Here is an 18938-nt window from a genome sequence, read left to right on the forward strand (position 1 = left end):
TGTTTGTCTCTGCATGTATTGGTGTCAGTAAGTGGGTTGATTGAACTAATTGGAATTAGTGAATTACCTAATGGAGTGATTCAGAGTGTAAATAACCAGACTGGGCCGTCCCTCCTCGCTCTCAGCTGGCTGATCCACCTCGAGCTTCTTGATCCAGAGAAAGTGACCTGATTACCTCGGAGAGAGAAACAAAACAAAAACACATCTCCGCATCACAGCCGCCGATTTAATCTGAGAGTGAGTCTCTCAACCCGAATGATCTGATGAGAACAAAACAATGTGCCAGCATCGTCAGATCAGTTTCACTGTTTCACCTGTTTCAATTACTGCGTGGAAACACCCTGAAACAAAGCAGATCAAATCAAGATTACGGCCTGGAGCAAGAAAGATTTAAAGAATAACTTAATTTACGCTACAAACAAGAGATATTAATTCATAACTCGCTGGCAAATCTCAGGGTTGATTCTAGGATCAGACCTCTAAGGGGGCTCAGCCCCTAACGACAATGTGACATTTGTACACTCTTTGGGTCTTTGGGTCCTCCTAGGACATTTTGAGCGTCAAACACTTCTTATCCTGCGTTCTGGTGAATTTTTTTATGCACCAATTTCTGCCTTTTCTGCATCAAGTTATGGTAGAAATGTCTTTATTTATGTAAAGGAAAACACACAATTCTGGCGCTAGCAGGTCAACAGTAGATGTCACATAGAAGTTGTGTACATCATCTATATCTATATGATGGTCATCCCCCTGCTCTATTATGTCTTATAAGTTGTTTTTGGGTTGATGCCATTTGTTACACAGATTTGATGCTAAATTTAACCATATTTTACCACTGGAATATTGATAAAAATGATCAGTAATCCCTCTAAAATACCACATTGAGTCACCATGACCTTTTGATGAACACCATAGAAAAAGCCATGCTGTGATTTGGTATCAAAAACTTTTGACATTTGGGGATTTCTGCAAGAATTGCATCTTTCTGTGATTGGATGGCGAGCAATTCTGTTGTGTAAACTGCGCAGAAACACCCTTATAGTCAATCTAGCTAGGAGAGCCATCCTCTGAATGCTCTAGGTCTCTAGTTTGTGGCTGTAAAGTTTCATGATGCTGTGATTATCCTAGAGGTCACCACAGGTCATTTTATACATTGAGGTCATGTTTCAAAAAATGGTCTCACTACAATGAAATGGCTCCTATGAGGACTAACATCATCAAACGGCCACATTAACTCAGCTACTCTTCCTGGGATCCTTGAATCCATAAATTTGTTTGTTCCATGTCAGAAACTGAAGGATGTGGAGTCCATCGTTAAGATCGTGGAGCTGGACGGAGACGACCTGGTGAAGGATTACTCGGATGAAATCGAGCGGATGTTGGGAAGCAAGATGAAGTCAGTGAAGGTGAGGACAAAGATGCTTTCTGATATTCTCATTTATGTAAAAATTAGAAACACCCCTCAGTATATTGTAGTCCAGTACAACACCTCCTTTAACTTCTGACAACGCCACCAAAAATATTATAAACTTCGCAAAGGTATAATTTATGGCTTTATGTTGTACAGCTTGTACGCAGCCGCCCACGGGAGGTCCATTTTTTAAAAGGTTAATAGAATAAGAATATAATAATAGAACATATTAAATATTTATTTTCCTGTGAAATACTGAAACAATCTGAGAGGGTTTTAAAGGTTTAACTGCTTTGGTTGCTCACAGCTCTCTGTCTTATGTAACCTGATGATGATGATGATGATGATGATGATGATGATGATGATGATGATGATGATGATGATGATGATAAGTTAGACATTACTTCATTTTACAGGGTCACAATCCTAAAAGTTTGAGATGTTAACAGTCAGATTATCCTTCACTTGGTCCACACTGTTTTTATTCTTCCTGTTGCAGTCAGATGACTCATAAAGACTCTTTTCTGTTTCTTGTCTCAGAGGTTGGCGGAGTCTGCAGAGGACGCTGACCTCTACCACGATTTCAACGCTACAATGCGGGTCGGTGCTCTTCTCATGATAACTAACCAGTTGATTTTCAAAGGACACTTACAGCTGTTGATGTTGTTCCTTTTATTACTTTTACTCAACACTGAAACCTGCAGAGAATTGAAACCTGCCAAAGATAATCCATCAACTGTTTAACTAGTCTAAGCTGTAATTTGTCTTAAACTGCATGCTAATGTTAGCATGCTAACCGTGTACAGCTTTAAAGCTTCAGCTGACACCTGAAAATAGATTAGATCAAACTTCACTGATCCTGTGAGGAAACTGGGTCGACGCTGCAGCTGAGAAACTAAATATAAACACAACAGGGCTGTCAGTCGATTAAAATAGTTCATCACGATTAATTGTGATTAATTGCAAATTAATCATAAATTTTTTATCTGTTCAAAATGTACCTTAAACTCCCCCCTCCCCTCCAGCCAGCGTTACTTCCTGCTTTTTGGTTAACGTTCTTTCTCAAACAGAGAATGGGGGTGTGGTTAAGCTCCTCAGTCAAGCTGTTCCAACATTTTCTCTAAAAGTCGACGTCCTACTTCCTGTCTCCTGTCAGTTTGATTATTACAACTCGATGATGATCAACACGGTGGACGAGGACGGGAACAACGTGGAGCTGGGCGGAGATTTTCCTCTGGAGGAGAACGAACACTTCAACAACCAGCTGGTGAACACGCTGCTGAGCGACATCCAGATCCCCACCAACGTCTACAACAAAGGTCAAAGGTCGTCCTTCACATCTGTATAAAACACCTCCTGTAAGGTTCAGCTTTTAAGATGTTTCTGCCCAACTGTAGATCCCAACATCCTCAACGCCATCTACAACTCGGAGGCGTTAAACGACGTCTTCATCGGTAACTTTCAGAAGGATCCGACGCTCACCTGGCAGTTCTTCGGCAGCTCCACCGGCTTCTTCAGGATCTACCCCGGTCAGTTTAACATTCATCTCTCTTATTCAGAGAGGAGCTGAAGTTGTGTTTGCAAATGTAAACTGAAAGTCCTGTTTTTGTCCTGCTCGAGCATACAGCACATATCTGCCCCATAAATCACATACTTGGTTCTAATTTGAAGAACAATTAGAAACCAAAAAGGGAGAAATTTTTATATTTTTTTATTTCATGATGGCGCCTCCTATCTTTCATTTATTTCATCTTTCTCTCCATGTGTCTCTGTCAGGTATTAAATGGACTCCAGACTCCAACAACGTCGCAGCTTTCGACTGCAGGAACAGAAACTGGTGAGTTCAGTCCAACAACAACTTCTCATATATAAACAATAACATGACATGACAATGACGGTCTGGACACGATTAGCTATGGACAATCATGTGATTAATCGCGATCAAATATTTTAATTGATTGACAGCCTTCATTTTGGTACAAAAGAGAGTAAATCCGTCACGAATGCTGCACACACTTTGGAAGAAGAAAAGTCTCTAAAATCCTTTTGTCAAACGCAGGAAAATTGCATTTGAAAAGAGGAACATTGATCACAAGTTAAACTCTGACACTTGATACTGATATTTTATAAACCGCAAATTACAAACTAAAACCTCAAGAATGACCATCAAGCTGAGTCAGCAGAACTGATGTTTAATTTTGGGACAATGTGTCGGTTATTTTTACCGTTGAACAACATAAATGAACACAATAGAAGAAGGGAGATCATCCCAGTGTGACATCAGTGTTTGGCGGTGGTTGTGCTGCTGGCGGTGTGTCGGCTGAGCAGCGGCCAGCCAGAGTCCTGATCCTCTGGAAAAGACGATAAGCTGCTCCTTAGCCGGGTCACTGCTGCCCACATGGCACCATATGCGACTGTTCATGCATTTCTAAATAATACCAGAGAGCTGCATATGTCCCTGAACGCCTCGTCACGCCGTTTTACTGCAGCTGAGCTGGAAGAACTCAGAGCGACACGTTTCTGTTTTTCAGATGATTTTAATGTTTTACTGTTTTTACTGCTATTGATTATTTATCACATAATGTCTTATGTATTTGATGTTGGACAGTTTGGAATTCCACAGGAATGTCGACTTTCACTCTGTTTATGAAATGCAATAAAAAGTGTGATATGAATACATTTCATACTGTTATATGAATAAATAATGAGTCTTCTGTCATGTTATGTTCAGGTACATCCAGGCAGCCACGTCTCCGAAAGACATCATCATCATGGTGGACATCAGCGGCAGCATGAAGGGGCTGAAGATGACCATCGCCAAACACACCATCAACACCATCCTGGACACGCTGGGAGAGAACGACTTCGTCAATGTCATCGCTGTGAGACAAACACACACACACACACACACACACACACACACACGCACACACGCACACATATTTCAACGACCCAATTCGAATTCACACAAGAGCAGCGGTGAAGTGTGGCCTGCGGCGAGCTGCCATGCAATGTCTATGAAAAGCTGTGGCGGCCACCCCGACCTCCACGAGCTGTGACCGTTTGATTCTGTGGAGAAGTGTGGCCGCTGCCTGGTGTGAATTCAGCGTTACTTCAGTAAAAGTACTAATACCACACTGTTAAAATACTCTGTTACAAGTAAAAATACTAATACCACACTGTTAAAATACTCTGTTACAGTAAAAGTACTAATACCACACTGTAAAAGTACTCTGTTACAAATAAAAGTACTACCACTATACCACACTGTAAAATAAAGTTGTGCATTGAAAATTTTCTTTCAGTAAAAGTACAACAGTATAATCAGTAAAATGTAGTTAAAGTATTAAACTGTGACTGTTGTACTATTATACTGTATATTCTATCATTAAATTATTGTTACTCATGCATTAATTATTAATTAATTAATCAAATAACATTATTGCTAATACATTAACATTATTAACTTTATTAAATCTAGAACCATGAATGGTTTTTACATGAAAAATTATAAATATGTTTTGTGTGCAAAAATCTTCTATTTATAAAACTCAATCTGTCAGATAAATGTTGTGGAGGAGAAGTAGAAAGTTACATGAAAAGTAAAGTACAAGTATCTTCAAATTGTACTTAAGTGCAGTGCTTGAGTAAATGTACTTTTCACTTCTGCATTACATGCATTGGGAGGCTACTGTTACCGGATTTGAACCAGTGACTGCTGTTTGCTCATGAACCTGTCTCCTCCTCCTGTGTTTCAGTACACTGACTATGTCCGCTACGTGGAGCCGTGCTTCAAAGGGACTCTGGTCCAGGCCGACTTAGACAACAGAGAGGTAAGACCATTATCTGCTTCATGGAGGCTTAAAGAGCTGACGAGGCGTCTTAGCAGCCAAAACACACACACACACACACACACACACACACACACACACACACACAGAGAGACAGACAGGAATACCCCTCTACAACACTGTCAGATCAACCTCTTGGCCTACGTCCTGGAGTGACATGAGGAACCACAGCAGGTCAACCTGGAGCTCTGTGTGTCTTTTATAGGACCAACATCACTTTGAGATCTTTAGAGTGACAACATTTAGTCAAGTTTTTAACTCAGTGCTGGAAGAAGTATTCAGATCTTTTACTTAAATGGATAACTGGTGTTTTGAAGTGGGGTTGTATGAGGTACTTCTCCATAGTCAGTGTATTACCATATATATTATATATATTATATTATTATGGATTACGGATTTTAGACACCTAAAATAATCAATCACCACTTTACCTTACCGTCAGACAGCCCTTTCTGACGGGGAACTGACGCGGTTATCTATGCTCTCTTCAAAGCCACCAGACTACATTGACAAAAACAGTAATTTTACCACGCAGAACACAGGAGTTTCTGGTCTACCGCTGCCTCAGTCGGTTAGTTTGTTTTTGTGTTATTGTGTGACTTTGGTGTTTTAAAGAGTTAATTTGGATTCAACAAAGTCACACATTAAAACAAATGAGTTAAAATTACTGATTTTGTTAATATAGTCTGGTGGCTTTGAATGGAGCATAGATTAACGGCTTCAGTTGCCCGTCAGAAACGGCTGTCTGCTGGCGAGGTAAAGGGGTGAAAATATTCTAAATAGGGCTGGGATGATTCACCTCTCCCGATTCGATACATCACGATACTTGGGTGCCGATTCAATAGCCATTTAGATTTTTAATTATTGCCATTCTACGAGTATTGCGATATATTATATATATATATATATGCTTCCCCTGGACCATGGGGAAAAGTTGAATCATACACTTTTAGAGATGTTTACTTTGGAAAATCTCTAAATTAATCCAGTAAAAATGTTTGATTTTCAGCATGTATGTAGGCAGAGCAGACCTGAAGTCAAATGTATCAGCCATTGTCAGGATTTATTTATTAGATTTTTTCCAGCAACCCAAAAATCAAAGAATAAAGACATTTCCCCACAAATAAGTGGTATTTTCTTTTTAATTTAAAAGGGACATGTAATGTTTTATACTTTTGGTGAATATAATCCAATCAATCTTATTTCCATATATGTGTGTTTTGTATGAACAGTTCCCTTTGTTAACACCTTATTTTGAAAACTGGACGTTTCAGTCTCAGAGACAAATATCTCAAAATCTGGCTTAATAAAACCAAAACAGTCTTCATGTTATTACAATCTACTGATGTTGTAAATCTGTCTGTCTCTCAGCACTTTAAACAGCTGGTGGAGGAGCTGCATGTTAAAGGGGAAGCGAAGATCAAGAACGCCATGAAGGAATCCTTCAAAATCCTCAATGAGGTTTGTGTCCTTTAATGATCACAGGAACAAAAAGACATGAAATTTGACTCTATTTTACACAAGACTTTAAAGGTCTTAATTTTTTCACCACTGTTACTGTTGACTCCTACAGGATGTTACAAAGCATTTAGCTTAAGAAGATGTGTTGTGTATATTGTGTAGGTTTGAATTCAAATGAGCAGTTTCTAAAACCAGTTGACACAGTGAACCTTTGGAGTTCTGTGGCCCTCGGACTGTTCCCGCTTTGTACTGTAATCCCTGCAGGAGTATATATGGTTCTTGTATTGTGTTTTGAATTTAGAGTCATTTGAAGTTGTTGCTCTGAATATAAACTGTGTGTTTGTGTGCAGGCGAGGGCGAACGGTCAGGGCAGCATGTGTAACCAGGCCATCATGCTGATCACAGACGGAGCCATGGAAGACTTTGAGTCCGTCTTTGAGGAGTTCAACTGGCCTGAGCGCAGGGTGAGAACGAGCGCCGAGGGCCCAGAAAAGGAGATCCGAACCTCCCCACAAGTTAACTGGGATTTCTCTGCAAAATCAGCTCCCTTTCACCAGTGAAATGAACTGCTGTAACTGGGTGTTTTTAGCACGAGCGTGCCTGTGCGCACATTTGTTATCACAAAGTGAAGTTAAATTAGTTTCCTTTAACTAATTGCAGAGGGTACCAGTAATGTTGTCATGATACCAAAATTATGACTTCACTTGTTGATCATCCTTCTGGTTATCACTACAATTTATTTATTGAAGCAGCAAAGTTATAACTGCCTGCTCCCGCGGGATCCCAATCCTAACGGCGTCCTCTAAAACGGAGCGCTACGGTCGCACATCGACGCAACTCACAGCTCGTATTAAAACACTGTCATTATTAAAGTACCGGTACTAATAAAACGGGGTACTGTACCGTTTTTAACCGCAGGGTATCGCGATACCTTTCTAGTATCGGTATACCGTACAACACTAGGTACCAGGCCTTTATTTGAAGCAGGCTTATATTAGAGACAAGCCTTTATTTCACTCTGAAGTATATTTGGTCATATTTTAGTATGAAGCTTCTTTGTTTTGTGTTCTGCTGTTGAAAAGGCGTTTTTCTCTGTTCAGGTGCGAGTCTTCACCTACCTGATCGGCAGAGAGATGACCTTCGCTCAAAACACAAAGTGGATCGCCTGCAACAACAAAGGTCAGCTGTGTGTGTGTGTGTGTGTGTGTGTGTGTGTGTGTCTTTATAAACTGCATGCTTCTATGTGTTTTCTCAGGTTACTACACACACATCTCCACACTGGCCGACGTGCAGGAGAATGTCATGGAGTACCTGCACGTGCTCAGCCGACCAATGGTCATCAACCACGACCATGACATAATTTGGACGGAAGCCTACATGGACACTGTGGTGAGCCGAAGCCGGCCAATGAGAGAGCTTAAAAGGAGCAGTTCATTATGTATGCGAGGGATTCATAGTTTAAGCATCTTGATATGAAATAATACAGCGTTTTCTACATTTTCATTTTGGGGTGGACTACTCCTTTAAGTCATCATCATCATCACTGCACCTTCATCTGTCTGTCTGCTTCCTCCCTGTGTTTTTCGACTCATTCTCCCATCATCCTCCGGGCCTTTCCCTCCATCGCTCCGGCAGCTTCCCAGCACCAAGAAGGTAAAGAAGAAGAAGAAGAAGTAGTTTTAGATAAACAGGATTTAACATGTAGAACAAGACTCAGACTCTCTGAAAGTGGTTTTAATACTGAGATAAATCTTTGTGTTCATGGTTTCACTTCACACTTGAAGGATCAGTGTGTAACATTTAGGGGGATCTATTGGCAGAAATGGAATATAATATTAATGACTATATTTTCTTTAGTGTATAATCACCTGATAATAAGAATCGTTGTGTTTTCGTTACTTTAGAATGAGCCGTTTATATCTACATAGGGAGCGGGTCCTCTTCACGGAGCCGCCATGTTTCTACAGTAGCCCAGAACGCACAAACCAAACACTGGCTCTAGAGAGGGTCATTTATGTTTTGGTGCTGGCCACCGTAGTTCTCCTACACGCTTGACACGTGGGCGAAGTTTCAGTTGGTTCCAGTCTCACCGTCAGATACGCCAAAACGGCAAACCGGCAAACCGGATCGGATATAACAGAATAGAGTAGGCTCATTTTCACCACTACTCATTTTATAAAAGGCCACCGAAAGAGAACGTGACATTCCTATGTAAAGGTATAGAGGAGTCACTCTCCCTCTGTGTGTGTTGTATTCTGAGCTTCTCTGCAGTTTGAAGCGTTCAGCTGAAGGCGACCTTCAAAGAATACACTTTCTTCAAAAGAAATAAACTGTAGTCAGCTGTTTGCTAGTAGTGTCCCAAACATTCAAGTGAGACCATCAAACTTTAGATACCTAAAGCATGTTTTACTTGATGTTTTAGGTAACTAGCGTTAGCAGTACAGCTAGCAAGCTAATAATTACAATACATGGACTTATTAAATAGCTCCTCACCGAGCCCTTACTGATGTTACTAAATAACTCTATACTGTATAAGTACCTTGACATTGTTCACGAAAGCGTAACTTTATACTGTTGTTTATCTCGTTGTGTTCTTGGTTCTGAATGTCATATATAGAACCTTTAACACAGTTCACAGAGGAGTTTCCAAACATCAGCTGTTTATTGATGTACAGAAGAACACAAGCTCTAGACTTAACTTTACAGGAAGAGAAAAGATTCAGATTTCGATGAAAAATTACACATTTTACACACCAAAATTACATATATTATATAATAACATATATGACGACTCCCTCTAAACTGTTTCATGACCTCCCAGAGTGTCATGGTCCTCATGTTGAGCACCACTGGTTTAGATTCTACTGATTGTAGTACTTTTACCACCAGGGTGTTTAAATGTACACAGAACCATAGTAGTCCTACATCACCACCTGGAGTTCAACCTCAGAGCTGCACTAGTTATTATAGCTGCACGTAGTTATAGTATCTATAAACATTATTTGATATGTGTGTGTAGATGATGAAGAATATGATTTATTTAGAAAATTCAAAGAATATAGATGGTAACATAGTTTGAACATGGCGTCAGTTCTCAGCGTTAGTCCGTTAGAGAGCAATGCTCTGCCCCACCATTTTAAATGTCTATCTTTTCCTCGATCCATCATTCATGTTTGAAAGTGTGCTTAATAAAAATAACGACACACTGTCCTGATTGTTTTTCTTTGTCTCAGCTCTTCACCACCAAAGCTCAGAGTCTGCTGCTGATGACCTCAGTGGCCATGCCAGTCTTCAGCAAGAAGAAGGAAACGGTCAGTGTCAACTCTTATCTATCTATCTGTCTGTCTGTCTGTCTGTCTAACTAACTGTTGAAATAGTTAGCTAAAAGTAATGGATAAACAATTGAAATAGTTAGCTAACTGACCTTCAAACAGATTGTTGCCATAGCAACAAAGTTCTCATCTCAGGCTTAGCTAGGAGGAGAGGAACTTTTCACCAAGTCTTAAACTAAGTTTATGTAAATGGAAATGATGTACGTGTTCATTTGCATATAAAGCAGGGAAATGAGGTCCGATCACAAGAGGTCACTGGAGACGCATGTTAATACCAGGTGTGAAGGGGGCCTCAGAGTCAGTTGATCAGAGGGGTGATTTCCTCAGATGTCTAAAACTCTTTATAATAACGTGGTATTATATAGTGACCCTGCTGCCTCTCTCTCCAGCTGTCCCATGGGATCCTGTTGGGTGTGGTAGGCACCGACATCCCACTGATGGAGGTGATGAAGCTGGCACCCAGATACATGGTGAGGAAAGTTCTTCTTGCTCCGTATTCTGGTTTGTTTTTTTATCCAAACTAAGAAATTAGTTTTCACAATAAAAGCCTTCCATGTGTTTCTTCTTCTTCCTCCACAGCTGGGAGCTCACGGCTACGCCTTCCTCATCACCAACAACGGTTACATCCTGGCACACCCTGACCTTCGACCTCTGGTGAGTTCAACATGACTGAAGAGGACAGATTTACTAGAGCTCTATTTAGAGAAACAGATGTAATATTACAGTGCAGCAGATATCCTGAAGGGTACATTAAGGGGAGACGCTATTAAGTATTTATAAGGACGGTTATACAGTAATTCACAGTAACAGGGTTGTCCTCTGTCCTACAGTATAAAGATGGAAAGAAACTGAAGCCGAAGCCGAACTACAATAGTGTGGATCTGTCTGAGGTGGAGTGGGAGGATACAGAGGAGAAGGTAACTAGTGGATGAGAGTCTTCACTTTTAATTTTTACAGTCTGGGAGGAAGAATCTAATCTGACTTTATATTAAACTTGTTGTTGTCTTGTTTCTAGCTGAGAACGGCCATGGTGAGGGGGGAGACCGGCAACAGCAGGCTGAGCATCAGAGCATCAGTGGATAAAGGGGTGAGGAATCAATGAATACACAGAGCGTTAATCACAGTATCTTAATATAACACCACCAGATTCCTCATCAACTGCGGTTTATAATAGGGGTGGGGAAAAAAATTAATTCATCTGTGTATAGCGTTTTTTTTTACGATTTTGAAATACATTTTTTTAATGCCAGAATCAATATATTTGCTTCACTTGAGTATGTGGAGGCTAAAGGAAGTTAGTGCTTTTACTGTTGTAGTCTGAGTAACGTGACGTCATATCCGTTCCGTATCCGTCAACCAAAACAAACCGCAGCGTGCCGAAATGAGAAAGTAGAAAAAGGTGGAGGGTCTGCGTGGATACGACCTGCACTCTCACATGTTAAACCCAACGTGGTAAACACTACACATCCAGTAAAGTATGGAAACACTTTGGGTTTCACACATCGCGGTACCGTGCGGTCAAGCCGGCCGTCACTCTCATCTCCGTGGTCAAATGGGCCGACGCTACAACTGTAGAGCACCCATATACTGACATTTATGTTAAATGCATTCAAACAGCCCCGATGGAGCTGACCATGGATGTATAAAGAGAACGGAGCTGACGGGAGAGCTAGAGACCACCTTGGAGAAGTTAGAGGAAGTAGACACATGTGACTACGTCTGGTTTTCAAAATAAGGTGTTAACAAAGGGAACTCTATATACAAAATACATATATGGAAATAAGATTGATTGATTATATTCACCAGAAGTATAAAACATTACATGTCCCTTATAAATTAAAAAGAAAATACCACTAATTTGTGAGGGATTTTTGGGTTGCTGTAAAAAAAAATTAATAAATAATGCCTGTCAATGACTGATATATTTGACTTCAGGACATCTCTGACAACATACACGTTGAAAATCAAACATTTTTACTGGATTCATTTAGATATTTTCCAAAGTAAAAGTCCCTAGAAGTGTATGATTCAACTTTAGATTTTTGTTAAAAAGTTAACAAAACCAACAATAAATCATGATATTGAATCACAATACTTAAAAATCACAATACATATCGAATCAGCACCCAAGTATCATGATAGTATCAAATCGGGAGATAGGTGTATCGTCCCAGCCCTGGTTAATATGGCAATAAATTATTGACTCTTGAGATTATTGTCATAGTTTCAAGTTTCTAATCACAAACAGTTTTGATTTTGAGAAGGGGGTAATTTTCTCAACACATAAAGAAACGCTTCATCCTTCAGTTTATCACAAACCTTCTTCTCATAACTTAGATTAGTGGAGTAAAATCGACAATATTTAGAGATGTAGTGGAGTAGAAGTAGAAAGTAGCAGAACACTTAAATACTCAATTACCTCAGATACAGTACTTGAGTAAATGTACTTAATTACATCCCACCACTGCACAAGAGCATGTAGTAATGTAGACTTTACAGTATAGTATGGAATTAGGACACACCTGTAGTTTCCCTCCAGCTCAGTAGGTGGCAGTAATGCTTTGTTAATGTTGCTGCTTTATTCTAGTAGTAGAAGAAGAAGACTTCCTGGTTGGTCTTCATGTGATTGACAGCAGTTATTCTTTTGAACAGCAAAGTTTGTCTGAACACAGCTGCTTTCTGTCAGCTGACCATAAACACTGTTTATCTGACTGTCACCAGCTAAAGGTGCTACCAGAGGCTAGCATTAGCATATCAGTATTTATCAGATCAAATAGTGATCAAGTGTTGTGTTACAGAGACAGAAACAATGTAGCAGATCAATGAACACCATGTAGAGACACAACCAGCTGCTTAAGCCTGGATGTTTGATTAACTCCGATGGAGATCCAGCTCTATATATTATTGATCCTGATCATAATGAGGTTCCCTTCTCCTCCCAACAGAAACGTCCTCTGTTCCTCGTCAACGACTACTTCTACACAAACATCGATGAGACTCCTTTCAGGTAAATCGACTGTTTTTATCTTTAAATTTGTTTTTTGAAGACGCTAAACTGAGAGTTGTATGTTTGATCCATCTCTTCCTGCTCAATTAAATTAATGTAGTACGTTTTTGTTAAAGGAAGAGTTAAGATGTTTTGAAGTGGAGTTTGGAGAAACAGGAGTCGCAGCACGGGAGCAAAGCAACGTACTGCTGTGGACGGGGGCAGCAGCAAAACACATTTTGGACACCTAAAATAATCAATATCAGTTTAAGTGTATGCTATATTGAGAATATTTTGAACACTTTACCTTACTGTCAGGCAGCCCTTTCTGACGGGGAACTGAGGTTGTTATCTATGCTCTCTTCAATGCCACCAGACTCCATTGACAAAAACAGTAATTTTAATTCTCAGATCACGGGAGTTGCTGGTCTACCGCTGCATCAGTCTCTTAGTTTGTTGTTGTGTGACTTTGGTGTTTTAAAGGGTTAATTCTGATTCACCAAAGTCACACAATAACAGGCGGTTTTGGTAAAGTTTAACTTAACATCCAGTTGTATATGTGTGGTTTGACCACTAGAGGGCATCGTTTCACACCTTATATTATATTATTAAATGTCTCACCTGTCTCTTCTGTGTCTCTGCAGCTTCGGCATGGTGCTGACGAGGGGTCACGGGAGGCTGATGTTTCTTGGAAATGTGTCTGTGGAGGAAGGTAGGATTTCCAACAGTTCCCTGCTGCACAGACCTTTTAAATCAACGGCTGTATTTGATGCTGCCACTGGTTAGAAAATACAATGAATCAGCACGCTCACCTCCAGTATGTGTAGGTGGGTGCTGAACTTGTTTAGTCGTGAATGTTTCTATTCAGGCATATAAAAACACACTCTCATACACATGATTTAGAAGCTATTAACTATGGAGTTAATAGCTTCTAAAAAATAGAATAAATCTGTAAAATTATAAGGAAATTTTAGATAATTTTACACATTACATAAGTATATAAAAATGTGGAAACAAAATATAAAATAATAATTAGAAGCATTTTAATTTATTTGTTAATGTATTTCTGTATAATTTTTTTTAGATATTTTTATTTATTTGCATATAAATTACTCTTAAAATATTTATTAATTTTATGTCATTATTTATGGTGTTTTAAAGGGTTAATTCATTTATTTCTTTGTATCCCTTTATTTTTCCTTATTCTTTTCCCAATTGCTTTTGCTTCTCCCTGTTCCCATTTTTTTGTTTTTACTTATTTGTTATTCTATTTATTCCTTATTTCCACATTTATTTTCTTATTATTTTACAGATTTATTCTTTTTTATAGCACTCCTATGAATCCATAGTTAACCACATTTCCAAGGCAGCACAACAGCTTCTTAAACTGAAGCAAAAAGAATAAAATCTGTATGTTTTCATGGAAAAGTCTGACTGTTTGTACCTTCCTTCGCAGGCCTACATGACCTCACCTCCCCAGACCTCAGCATTGCCACCGAGTGGTACGTATGAAACCACACAGTCATCAGTTTGAAACATGAACTGATATTTAATACTGTAGATTTCAACAATTGAACCTTTTAATCAGTTTATATGTGAGGAAGACACAGATTATTGAGTCAAATGGATCAGTAAATGACAAACTATTATTGTGTTATTGTACCATAAAGTACAAGCTGAGTGTGATAGAAAAAAGAAGATAAGAGTGAAAAAGCAAGTCAGGATTTGTTCAATTAAAGTCTCTCTCTTCCCTAAAATCTTTTCCCCACAATTCTGACATTATTCTCATATATCAAATATATATTATTCCCTAAACTTTGTATATCAGATCAAACTCCCAGAAGCATCAAGGCAGCTTCCTGTAGCAGTTAATCCTGGTAATAATACTTCTTTTCCTCAGGACGTACTGTGAGACAGACATCGACCCCAGCCACCGGAAATACACCCAGCTTCAGGCTGCCATCCGCTACCTGCTGGGGAAGGAGCCAGACCTCGAGTGTAAGTTTCTCATACTGAAATAACAAACACATAAAGTTTTAGCTCCATTTTATATTTATACAAATTATGATGACTTGTAATATTTTGATAAAACAGGTTTTGGAAAAAAGACACAAAATGAGAATCGGGCTGATTGCACATAATACCTTAAGTTAAGATTTTCCTTAAAGAAGAAAATGAACGCATCCGTTCTTGTCCAGACTGACGAGTGTTTATTTGACCTTCATTTAAAAGTTTCCTTTGTTTGACCGAACTGTTGTTTGACCGTTGCCTAGGTGACGAGGTGTTGCTGCAGCAGACGCTGTTTGACGCCGTGGTGACGGCTCCGCTGGAGGCCTACTGGAACGCCCTGATGCTCAACGACAGGTGAGACATTTTATACCTGATAATGTGAAGCATTAAAGGGCCAGTTCACCCAAAAATACATGAATGAATCAAAACATGTTGGTGCAACAAACAGTTGGAACTGGAAATTGTTTTAGTAAAACACACTGCTGTTGAGTTTCTCACTGCTGTGATCTCCGCTCACTAAACTCCTCTCATGTTTGTGGAGTTATGATCCTTCATTGTGCAGATTTCGACTCCTGATTGTCAAGTCTCGTTTATTTAAAAACAACTAACATTGACCAAAGTGTTTTAAAAAGAGATCAATTAAAAACACAGACAAGTAAATGAATAAAAGCATGGAACATCTTGAAGTTGTCTCTAAAGTTTTCCAATAGATAAACAACATAATGCCACACAAAACAACATATGACAGTGAGTCAATGAAGAGCAGGTAACAAAGCAAAAGGAACAAAACTAATCTGGGCACATATACTGTAGTAGTTGACACAGTGTTAATTTCGGTAACAAAAACTATGACGAAATATGTTCGTCAATGCCCTTTTCTCTTCCATGATTAAGGCGAGACTATGACGAGACGGCACCGACGTCATTAAACGCTAACGGTGACGATATCAAACATGCAATATCATGGACCAAAAAAGACTAAAATGTAGTTTTAAAAATAAAAACTTTACCAAAATCTCTTTATTTTTGTCACTTTCTACATTCTTTTCCCCTCTCTCTGTCTCAAACACAAAATTGTGCTACTATAATGCATAAATTTTGCGGGTCGGGTCGGGTTCGGTTGGTTGAGTATCGCATTTATTTACATGTTGAGGGGGCGGATAGGCTCTCATAACGGACCGGTGGGTAAAACAGGACTAATATTAAATGAAAAAAAAAAAGCTAACCAAATTAAGAGAGAAAAAATGTTGACGAAAAAGAAATGACTTATCAGTGACTAAAACTGGACTAAAAATGTTAAGTTGTCGTTGACTAAAACTATACAAGAACTATGAAGGATTAAAATGATTAAAATGTGACTAAAACTAATAAAAAAAAAATTTAAAGACTAAATCTATTATAGCTGCCAAAATTAACATCAGTAAAATAAGGAGAAAAACTGAGACAACAGACCAAAAGAGAGGCACAAAATATAAATAAAATACCACATAAATGAGAATATTTTCATTATGTTATCTTTTTTTATTTATATACATATAAAAAATGAGACCAGACTTCATAAAACTTAACTTGGTAATTATTAATAGTTGTGATTAAATATTCAAAAGAGGAAATGTCCTTCATTAATATTAACCATTCATCAAAAAACGCTTTATCTGACTCGTCTAATGGTGAAGAACAATCCTTGAAGCGCCGTTAAAGCTGCTGAGTCTGAGTCTTTGTTTACCTTCCATCCTCTGACTGGTGTTTATGTCTGGTGTGTGTGTGTCTGTGTTTGTGTGTGTGCAGGGTGGAGCCGGGTATGGAGACAGCCTTCCTCGGTACTCGTGCCGGCCTCATGAGGATGATGAGATACGCAGGAGTGGAGACCAGAGTGGCAAAGTAAGACTGGAACCAGGCAGCATTCTCAGTTAACTTTGTTCAGCTCAGAACATCTGACTCATGGTGCAGCAAAAAGAAACTCAAGGAAATAAAAACATTGACAAAGACGAAAAGAATTTAGTTGAACAAACAAAACCAGCCTGCTTAACTTTCACACATTCATTCCAGCTCATATTTAGAGCTGATCAACACAAACCGTTCACAGTAGGGGCTCCGATCAGGGTTTTTGGGGCCGATCAAAACTCACAGGAAGCAGTATCGGTCGATGCCGATAACGGGGTCTATTTGAAGCCTTCTATTTATCCTGTAGCTTCATTTATTTAACTATTCTTAACAACATTAAATATATCAAGTCGGGCTGTCAAAGTGAACACGATAGTAACATGGAATACTGAACCAAACCATAAAAAAAAAACTGTCAGTGTTATGGCTTCATATAATATAGAATTATCATTGATTACTATCAATCAATATATCTATTCTAGGGCTGTCAAAGTGAACGCGATAACAATGCATTAACGCAAATTTGTTTTAACGCCACTAATTTCTTTAACGCATGAACGCAACTTGTGATTTTTAGGTTGTAGCGGCTCAGTTTTAAAACTAGAGTGAAGATACTGGTATCCACCGTAGTTCACCTGAGCTTCGTAGAAAAACTGATCATAATGCTACGATCCAGGGATGACATACTACGTCTTTTCAGGCTGGTTGAATTAATTCCGCAGTAGGTTTCAAAGTAAAATGTTGTCTTGTGTTCTTCTCAACAGAAGGTTTCTGACGCCAACTGATAAAGACAACCTGTTCACCATCGATCACTTCCCTTTGTGGTACCGCCTGGCCGTGGAAAACACTCCTGGAAGCTTCTTCTACTACCCCGTCAACGACAAAGGTCCGTCTCCTCAGCAGCTCTCAACATGTAGAATATTATCATTATCATCAGATATGTCCCCAATCGGTTGACTCCGAGGTGAACGTTCTCTCAACAGGAGTGAAGTACGTGATAGGGACCACAGCAGTGACGGTGTCGTCCGAAGGGAAGACCGCCATGGCCGGAGGTGAGTCAGGCTGTTGCAGCTCTCATTCAAAACACGCTTTTAAATGTTATCCTGATATTTGCATCATCTATTGGACGTCTTGGATATGTTGTAGCTTTCTGTTTTTCAAAACGGTTTCCAAAAACTTTTGCCTGATGAAACATAGAAGACCACAAACATTACACACAGTATTGGCAGGTCTCGAAAAGTCTTAAATGTAGTCTTATAAAGTCTTAATTATTTTGGTTTAGCTTTAAAGAGAACAGGTTTCTACTAGAACATGTTTACTCTTCAGACTCCGCTCTAAGTAGCTGTGTTTGAGGGCGTGCCAAACTAGCTGCTAGGCAGGTATTTTGCAAATGTGTTACTTGTCATTCACATATCTTGAGGTCAGAGGTCAAGGGACCTTTATCGTGGTAACTTTGACAGCCCTAATATATTGTAATGCTTGACTGAAAGAGACAACAACCTATTTGCGAGCCTGTCGGTAGAACCTGCAGTAGATGTTATCTTTCTTTTATTATGCTTCAGTGCCGGCAACCGCCGTGTCCGTCCGTCCGTCTGTACCATTCTCGTGAAAGTATACGAAGTGATGACATTTTGGACAGACATGGATGCAAACTGCAACTTGACTGGTTGGCGGAGGCATACAACCACGAGACAGTAATTCTAGTTAAACAGTTGATGGATCCACAGCGTCGGGAGTCAAGGATTAGCTGTAATTAGACTTCACTGTGATGTTTCACAGGTCTGACAGGTCATTAGGATTTTTGAGTATATGAGAAGAATAGAATAAAAAAAACTTTAAAAGTTGTAGAAAATGACTGGATGGCTTTGTAAGGTTTTGTTTAGTTTGTTTTGAAAAAGAAATACAGATGACGTACGTAGATTCAGATGAGAGCTGATGAAACTTCATCTGTATTCCTCAGCCTGACCTGTCAGGAGAGGATTTCATGTCTTCACTTGATCGTG

General features: G+C 39.3%; 1 protein-coding gene across 3 annotated transcripts in view; it reads left to right on the forward strand.

The window, feature by feature from the left end:
• Positions 1-18938, forward strand: part of LOC141766559 (voltage-dependent calcium channel subunit alpha-2/delta-4-like) — a 114625-nt gene that overhangs the window by 56786 nt on the left and 38901 nt on the right. For 2 of the 3 annotated variants that reach the window (XR_012593653.1, XM_074633507.1), the window contains exons 3-27: positions 1290-1406; positions 1952-2011; positions 2568-2730; positions 2809-2940; positions 3188-3248; positions 4143-4293; positions 5170-5244; positions 6634-6723; positions 7074-7187; positions 7824-7902; positions 7979-8112; positions 8359-8376; positions 9957-10034; positions 10445-10525; positions 10635-10709; positions 10886-10972; positions 11071-11142; positions 13001-13062; positions 13686-13753; positions 14498-14543; positions 14942-15039; positions 15315-15405; positions 16840-16932; positions 17700-17821; positions 17919-17987. Coding sequence is in view for 1 of the 3 variants with exons in the window: in XM_074633507.1 (XP_074489608.1) it covers positions 1290-1406; positions 1952-2011; positions 2568-2730; positions 2809-2940; positions 3188-3248; positions 4143-4293; positions 5170-5244; positions 6634-6723; positions 7074-7187; positions 7824-7902; positions 7979-8112; positions 8359-8376; positions 9957-10034; positions 10445-10525; positions 10635-10709; positions 10886-10972; positions 11071-11142; positions 13001-13062; positions 13686-13753; positions 14498-14543; positions 14942-15039; positions 15315-15405; positions 16840-16932; positions 17700-17821; positions 17919-17987 (2236 nt within the window). In the remaining 2 variants the exon portion in view is untranslated. The remainder of the gene's footprint in view (positions 1-1289; positions 1407-1951; positions 2012-2567; positions 2731-2808; positions 2941-3187; positions 3249-4142; positions 4294-5169; positions 5245-6633; positions 6724-7073; positions 7188-7823; positions 7903-7978; positions 8113-8358; positions 8377-9956; positions 10035-10444; positions 10526-10634; positions 10710-10885; positions 10973-11070; positions 11143-13000; positions 13063-13685; positions 13754-14497; positions 14544-14941; positions 15040-15314; positions 15406-16839; positions 16933-17699; positions 17822-17918; positions 17988-18938) is intronic. The other variant, XR_012593652.1, reaches the window with a different exon arrangement.

The sequence above is a fragment of the Sebastes fasciatus genome, chromosome 4, assembly GCF_043250625.1.
Source record: "Sebastes fasciatus isolate fSebFas1 chromosome 4, fSebFas1.pri, whole genome shotgun sequence".
Classification (NCBI taxonomy): Eukaryota; Metazoa; Chordata; class Actinopteri; order Perciformes; family Sebastidae; genus Sebastes; species Sebastes fasciatus.